Below are 7,840 nucleotides of genomic sequence, written 5' to 3'. Positions count from 1 at the left end.
CCCTGGCAGGGATGGGATGGGAGCAGGGGACCATGGTGGGGAGCCTCTGGGTGTCCTCATGGTGCTGTCCCAGGGCATCAGCTATACATTGTGGAGGGTTCCATGCTTCGGAGGAGGACACGGGCAGCGGAAGATGCCTATAGCTGAGCAGGGTGGTCTGGGACTCTGGCCCCCCTGCGCATGCTGAGGGACGGATGGGGAACTCTGCCTGCTTCCCTCCCCACTCTCCCTTCCTGCCCGCTCCGTCCCCGTCCCCGTGGGCTCTGTGTGGCCGGGAGCGGGTGGTGGCCCTTACCTGGTGGCCCCCTGCAATCCCTGCAGAAGGGGAGCAGGCATCTGGCAAGCCCAGAAGACTCTGGGGGGAGGGAGCGGCGGGCCCTAGGGGGAGTATAAAATAGTCATCTGTAGCAGATGGGTGCGGAAAGGCCTCCGGCAGACACGCTTCGGCTGGTGATCCTAGGGGGGAGGCAGGGGAAGGGGCAGGCTCTCCGCAGGGGACTCATCTTCGTGTGGGAGGTGGAGGAAGGTCAGGGAAGAGGGAGAAGAGGGATGTTGCAAGGATCAAGCAGACTCCGGGCGGCTCTGAGACATCCAGGTGGTGATGGGGAAGGAGGAGGGTTCAAGCTGCAGGTCCTGTTTATGGATGGCCTCTACCAGGGGTAGATCCTGCTGCCAGCTGGCTCTAGGCAGGCGGCGGAGCTATGCATGCGACACAGCAGGGACGGCACATGCGGGCATGCCACAGACACGGCGCTTCCCCAGGGACCGGGGTGCTCCAGAGCCTACCTGGGATGTGGAAATGCTTGGGCGCTTGGTATGAGGTTGGAGTGGAGGACCTCACATCTAACTGGCTATAGTAGGGGGAGCTGCGCCCGCTCTCGGTGCCTACGCGGTGCCGAGCAGAAGCAGCCATAAGTGACCGACAGAGAGAACAAGAGGCAGAAGAAAATGGGTGTTAAATGCAGCGGTGTTAGAAGAGTGGGGGCAACCCACATGGCGGGGGTGACGGGGATGTGCGCCAGGCCATAGTCCAGGATGGGGCGTAATGGAGCAGGGGGAGATTTCCCACATCTCCGGAGGAAGGCGGGATGCAGAGGAAACCCCGTGTGCAGGTGCTGTTACAGGGCAGCAGGCTGCCCCACCGCTGGTGAGAGGAAAGCCGAGCGTGCTGCAGAGGCAAACGGTGATGGGCCCTTGGTGGTGCAGCGAGTGGGTAGCTCGGGGAATGCAGGACCTCCGGATGTACTGACCTCGGATTTTCCCAGTCGTTCCTCCCCAGCTCCAAAGGACAGCAGACACGGCATGGACACACTCTGCTCCCCCCCTGACAGGCTCCAGGGCGTGCACACATGTGTGTGTGTATGTGTAAGGACCCCCCCTTATAGCACTGACTGGGCACACTCTCATGCACACCCCTCCCAGAGCTACCAAGCCAGCTGCGAGGGTCTCCACTGGACCTGGGGGTCACCTCCCTCCCCACCACATCCTCCATGAGCCCCAGCTCAGGTCTGAGCCAGGACACAGCCTCAGCCTCTCCTCACTGCTTGCAAGACAAGAGTCAGGGGAACGAGAGGATGCACGCAGTAGAGCTGGTCGCTGCCCTGCAGCTCCTGGTGCTGTCAGCTCCCCATGGACCCCCCGAAGGCCTCCTGCCTGCTTGTCAGAGGAGGGACCACTGGGGTCTCCTGGGAGAAGCAGGGGACAATTTGCTGATCCCCATTTCACTTGGGGGGTCTGAGCTTAGCCCAGCCTGGGGTTGCAGCTGAAATCCTCACCTGAGCGGTAGAAATGGTGGGGGGACCTTGGGATGGTGGGGGACATGCCTTGGCGGCTGTAGGTGGGGGAGTCGATGTAGCCAGGGCTGGAGGCTCGCCTCTGCCGCGTGTCAAAGCTCTCGTAGATGTCCTGTGGATGGGGAAAGGCATGGAGAGGAGTGGGGTTAGAGCTGGCAGGATAAGGGATGAGGCAGGTCAGTGCCTCGGTGGCCCTGTGGGACGGTGTCCCATGGACGGGGTCCCTGTGCTTGTGGCAACCAGGGAGGGGGCACGCTCCACGGTGTGACATGCTAGGCAGCGTGTGTGTCCTCTGTGGCTGGAGCGGGTCCCCAGGCTGCTCTGCCTCCTCGCTGCCAGCGTGCAGGAAGCAAAGCCCAGGGTTTGGGACTAGGTGATAGCGTCTGGCCAGAGGCTTTCACCCCCTTTCTGGGAGATCGTCCTCCTCCCCTGTGCTTGTTCCCAATTACTGGCATCCCCCTCCACAGGGCAGAAGATGAACCCTGGGTCCACTCTGCCAGGGAGGGCTTGCATGCTGCTCTCCCCAGGGCCTGAAGGACAGGACCCTCCTGGACAGGGTCCCTCCATCTCCCCCTACCTCGGGGCAGCACCCAGGCGGGGGGATATTCAGCAGAGCCCCAGCAGTCCCTCAAAAGAGGGATGCCCTACGGTGACAGCAGGTGACAGACCTCCCAGTGCCCACCAGGGACGTTACCTGCGAGTATGGGGAGAGGGTCCCCAGGGACTGGAGGCAGCAGGAAGCAAAGGGAGGAGAGAGGGAGAGACAGCACACAGTTAAGGGGAGCAGTGACAGACTGGGGTCCCACAGTAGCTCATTTTCCCCATGTTACAGCCTTGTCACAGCTGCCAGCCAGCGAGGGTGGCTGGTGGCACAGCCGGAGCCGAACTGTGGCAGCACGCCGGGCAGGAAGCCCCTGGCCAGGAGGGGAGCTGGCATGAGGATGGCACCTCCCGAATCAGCAGCCTGTACCCCTTCTCAGAGACCTCGGTGGAATGGCTGCAAGGGGGGAAGGCGGCTGCTGACCCCGCAGTGCTCCACAGCGGGCCATGGCCATGCTGCCTGCACCGGCACCGGCGGGCTGGAGGAAAGCACACTTGTGACAAGCCTTGGGACTGGAGATGGAAGAGATGCTGCTGCTGGCCATACAAAGTCCTCTTCCAGGACCACTTCAGGTCCCTCATCTCTGTGTGAGCTGCTCAGACCCTCTTCTTCCACAGACTTACTGAAATCATCCAGCAGTGCCAGCCTGCCTGGGGCAGCGGGGCAGGGCAGTCCCATGCCACGTGCTGCTTGGGCATCATCTCATCACACATTTGCAAAAATGCACTGGCCAAGCACCCTTCCCCTGACTGCAGGGCCAGCACCCACCAGGGGCAGCCTGGCTGTGCTCCAGAGATGCCACACTAGGGCCGGGTGGCCAGGAGGATTGCCTGCAAGGGGCCAACCTTTGGGCTGAGCCTGCTGGCCGCCTGTCCCTTCACCCTGGAGAGACGCACATGTGCTGTGTGCCCTCCTCCTCTCCTGCTGTGGGCTGCAATGGGTGAGCTCCCTGCCACATCGCTCCCGACGGTGACATCTCCTCCCATGTAGCACTGCCTGTCCCTGCACATCGGGTCTGCAGCACAGCGTGGGCAAGGCGCTGCCAGCCGCTCATAAGGGCACTGTTTTCTTTCTTCCTCTACAGCAGCAGCACTAAGATTTCCCTTCCAGCCCAGGCCCTTTTCCCAGTGAAGAGGAGCCTCCAGGAGTGGTCTTACCCCTGCTCCTGCCTCCCTGCAGTATTCCCACTGGAGTGAGCGAACCCACGTGCGGTTTTCCGCATTGCCCCGTATTGGGGCCCGGCTCCCTGCACAGCCCGGCATTGGGCGTATTGAGACTCAGTACCTCCCCATAGCTATATCTCTCCAGCGTCTCATCCGACGTGTATCTGTGATAGGGCTCGTAGGAAATGAGGTCAGGACGCTGCACTTCATAGATGGCTTTAATCTTGGGAAGAGCTGCCAGGTCTTTGTAATTAAGGATCTCATTATCCACTTTAGCCTAGGGAGAGGGAGAGACAGAGACAGAGAGACGGAAAGGAAGAGAAGAGAAGGAAGGGGAGGCTGGAGCACAAAGTGTGGAGCCAGCACAGAGCAGACAGAGCCCACCGTCACCCCAGCAGCAGGAAGAGGTAAGAGGAGATGCCTGAGAGGCAGCAGCGGGAAGGGGCAGAGGAGGTGGGGGGGTGGGACTGTGCCCCTCCGTGTGCCTCTGGTCTGTGCCAACAGCACTGGCAGCACGGCATGCCGCTGGGGTGAGGGGGCACAGCTCATCCGTGCTGTCCCCAAACGCTGGGTTTGTCCCTGGGGGATGCCTCACACTGCAGAGCAGCAAGAGGGAATTGCTGCTCTCTTCCCTGGGGCTGGAGCATCTGTCCTGCCCCGTGTGAAGGGCAGAGCTGTACTTACGCAGATGACACGGTTTGGGGAGCCAATGCTGGAACCAGGGGGTGAGATGGAAGTTTCTGACGTCCTTCTGTGCTGTGGAGGCAGAAAAGCGGAGGACAGGTGAGAACATGGCAAGGAGGGACCCCTGAGGAGGCACAATGCTGGGGGCAGTAAGCAAACAAATCATTGGTTTGGGGGCTGAGTTTCACCCAAGGTCCAGTTCCTCTGCCCTTCCATCTGCTTGCCGCCAGTGCCCATGGCCGTTGCAGGCTGCTCTGCCGTCCAGTTTTGCACCCTGACCTCTCTCAGAGCCAGATCTGAAGTCAGGCGAGTGTCCTGGCAAGACCCAGTGGGCAGCTGTCCCTGTGGCCAGCCGGGCACAGAGAGGGAGCAACAGCTCCAGGGGTGTGGGGGATTGGTGAGGGGACTGCTATGATCCCTTCCCCCCGGCTGTGGCATGGGCTGGTGCCAGGCAGGAGGCAGGTCCTTGCTACCAGCCTTGGCCACGGCCACCCGCCACCCTCTGGGCAGTGGGCACAGAGCTCGTGCCATCCTCGGGAAGCCATCCTGGGGTTGGACACTGCCACAACACTTCATCTCTAGCAGGGACTCGGGGGCATCATCACCTGGGATGTGCCACCTCTTGGAGATGCCACTCAGCTTGCTGCCTACCTTTAGCTTCTTCTCTGCTCTGGCCGCTTGCTTGCAGATGGGATGCCACACTTCGGAGCCTGCAACACAGCAAAGGGAAAGTGTTTCAGCTCCACGCACAGCTCCTCCCAACTACTAGGGATTGTCCAGCTCCCCCTGCCATGGGGGACTCCCGTCCTGTCCCTGCTGCCTCCAGCACTGACCCGCAGCCCGCGGTCCCCTGGGGGAGACGTGTCAGTGCTCTCCCTAGCAGCAGCTGCACTGAGCAATGGGTGTTATAGGAGTGCAACCCCTGCATGCTGGGGGGGGGCAGCTCCTGGGTGGCCCTGCGTGGGCAGGAGGGAGGAACCAGAGTCTCTCAGTATGGAGCAGAGCAGGAGGGAGGTGGTGAGCCCTGAGGATGCAGAGCGGGCGTCACCTGCTGGGTCCCACCGGCTTTCCTAGGTGCCTTCTCCACTGCAGCGTGGCCACAGGCACGCACCCATTGGTAAGGTAGGGCAGTGAGGACTGGATGTCTGTACTAAGAAAAGAAACCTCTCCCAAACACTGAGATGTAGTGGCCAACACTACTAAATGGTGACAGCAAACCCAGGTGCGTTTTCGGCACAGCCCACCAGTGCTCCGCCAGGCAGCTCCTGCTGGTTAAACTCAGGGTAACGCTGAGCCCAGGGCATCCACAGCCCCGCACACACCCTCCAGGCTGGAACCAGCAAAGCCACTGAGCTTCGCCCAAGTGTGCCCCAGGATGGATGCTGAGCACACCCATCCTGCTGCCCATGACAGGGCCTTGCTGGGACCCCCACTCTGGCTCTCTCAGTGCACAATTCCCCCTTTGCCACCCATGGGATCATTAATGACTCAGAGTGACAGGCAAGCACAGCTTACTGAGAGAAAACAAACCCTCCCTCTGTGCTGAAAATAGGCCCTAAGGCAGCTCCAGGCAGGGGTGAGCTCCGGCTGAAGCCAAACCCAAATCACCTGGCTGTGCTGAGCAAAAGCACTACCCGTCTGGTGCTGCTCACAGCATAACCTGGATGGGGGGAGTTGGGGGCAGTGGGGAAGGGATCCTGGCCCACCCTCCCCTGGGGCTGGGGCGAGTGGGGAGCCAGGCACCCTGCACCCATCCCAGCCTCTGTTCGCTGGGTGCAGGTCAGAGACGCATCCAGGCATGCCTGGCAGCGCTCCTCAGCTGTGCAGGCAGACTAGAAGGGAGCAAAAAGCTGCCAACGAGGAACAAAGTCTCCTCCAGCTCAGTGGCAGGGAAGGTTTCATGGAGAGAAATGATTGCCACACAGCCCAGCAAGAGTGCAGGGGCTGGGGAGCACTGGAGAGGGGGTCTCTGGCATCGCTTCACAGAGGGACCCTTTCGGCACCGATTGCCATAAGGACCCGACCCCCAAACAGCCCCACAGCCGGCACACCTCCGCACAGCCATGCTGGTCCATGCCCTGACACGGGGCAGGGCAGTCCCTCCTCGCTGCAGCGGGATCCCTACCTGTGAGGTACATCTCCTCTCCTTCCGTGAACATCTGGTGGCAGCGGACACATCTGGCACAGGTGGGGTGGTAGTGCTTCCCTCCTGCCTGCAAGGGCGAGCAGAGGGGACCCTGAGCAAGGCAGGACATGATGACCTGCTCACGTCCCTGAGGGCAAGTGGCCCTGGCATCACTCGCTGCTGCAGACAATGACAAGGTGGATGGGGCAAAACTACCCAGGGTGGCCTTGGAGACTGTCACAACACACAGAGAAAACCAAAGACCACTTCATCACTAATGCTTCTGATCTGCTGGACTACGAGTCAGGCTAGGAACCTTCTGCTCTCCTTGAACTGTCCAACACACAGGAAAGCAGAGCCAGGAGGTCCCAAACCCCCAAGGAAGGTACCCCTGCAAACCTCACCCCTAATAAATCATCCTTGCACTCTGGAAATAACTGAGACCCTCTGCAATAACGCTCAGCCAAGCAGCCATGCTTTGCACCAGCTCCTTCCCTCTACAGCTTTGAAGAGAAACAGCAAATTTGGCCCAGGATGTCACAGCAGTGAAGCAGCAAAGGGAGAAGAAGGGCCCCAAAGATAAACCTCACAAAGCACAGGCTTCCTCTTGCTGTCAGACCCTCCCTGGCTACCAGTGTGAGTCCCTCTCCCTTTCCCTGAAGGAACTTTTCTCCTTCTCTGAAGCCATGCCCAAACTTCAGCACTAGCAACATGCTATTACCCAGCTGAGCAGGAGCTGGGCTGCTCTGGTTGCTCTTTGACAGCGATAATAGCTTTAATTGGTAGCTTGTTTCCACTCAAAGTGCATGCTAGCATTTCAATTATAGGCTCGTTTTCTGGGCTGGGAACTGGTAGGCAGGATTGGCTCAGGGCAGGAGGAATCTGCGCTGCGCTGTTAGCGCTCGACCCCAAAGGCCATTTTACTCCCATAATAACCCAAAAGAAGAGGAAGAATGATTTAAGGCGGCAGAGGGAAGACGAAGCTTTCACTGACAAAGAAAGGGGTTATGACAAAGACGGCTAGTGCTCGTTTGAAACAGGGAGGATCAACGGGAAAATTTGCTGCAAGGATAACTGAGAATCTGCCAGTTGATTGCCCATAAAAATCAACCTGGAATTCAATGTCCTTGGGGTGCAGACAGCACACAGTGGCTTTTTCCCCTCTGGTTTATGCTAGAAATGAGTGGAAGGTTTTAGGGCAGGCAGGGGAGATGAGCGGGAGAGTCTGGAGCGCTCTTCCTTTCATTGCAGTACACCCCAATCCAGGGAGGGGACAGCCCTGCACCCCAGGCACCTCCCTGTGCCAGCTGGCAGCAGCACAATGTACTCCTGGGCTGGCCCGAGTGAGCCCACAGCCCAAACATCCCCAGTTAATACCCAAAAGCTGGATAACACGGCAACAAAGTCACCAGTGGGAGGGCTACAGAGACAGACCCACCATGAAGACAGAGAGGCAGCAAGGAAGACCCCAGCC

At 59.9% G+C, this 7,840-nt stretch overlaps 1 protein-coding gene across 1 annotated transcript in view; it reads right to left on the bottom strand.

Annotated features, from left to right (window-relative positions):
- ABLIM3 (actin binding LIM protein family, member 3) overlaps window positions 1–6,454 on the bottom strand; it is a gene marked incomplete at its 5' end in the record, with an annotated part of 13,234 nt that extends 6,780 nt beyond the window's left edge. Inside the window, 7 exons of the mRNA XM_009703700.1 lie at window positions 787–885; window positions 1,776–1,905; window positions 2,488–2,517; window positions 3,679–3,834; window positions 4,242–4,313; window positions 4,893–4,951; window positions 6,367–6,454. Coding sequence (XP_009702002.1) covers window positions 787–885; window positions 1,776–1,905; window positions 2,488–2,517; window positions 3,679–3,834; window positions 4,242–4,313; window positions 4,893–4,951; window positions 6,367–6,454 — 634 coding nt within the window. The remainder of the gene's footprint in view (window positions 1–786; window positions 886–1,775; window positions 1,906–2,487; window positions 2,518–3,678; window positions 3,835–4,241; window positions 4,314–4,892; window positions 4,952–6,366) is intronic.
- Window positions 6,455–7,840: the final 1,386 nt, after the last annotated feature.

The sequence above is a fragment of the Cariama cristata genome, unplaced genomic scaffold, assembly GCF_000690535.1.
Source record: "Cariama cristata isolate BGI_N322 unplaced genomic scaffold, ASM69053v1 scaffold10590, whole genome shotgun sequence".
Classification (NCBI taxonomy): domain Eukaryota; kingdom Metazoa; phylum Chordata; class Aves; order Cariamiformes; family Cariamidae; genus Cariama; species Cariama cristata.
This window is presented reverse-complemented; position numbering and strand designations above follow the sequence as displayed.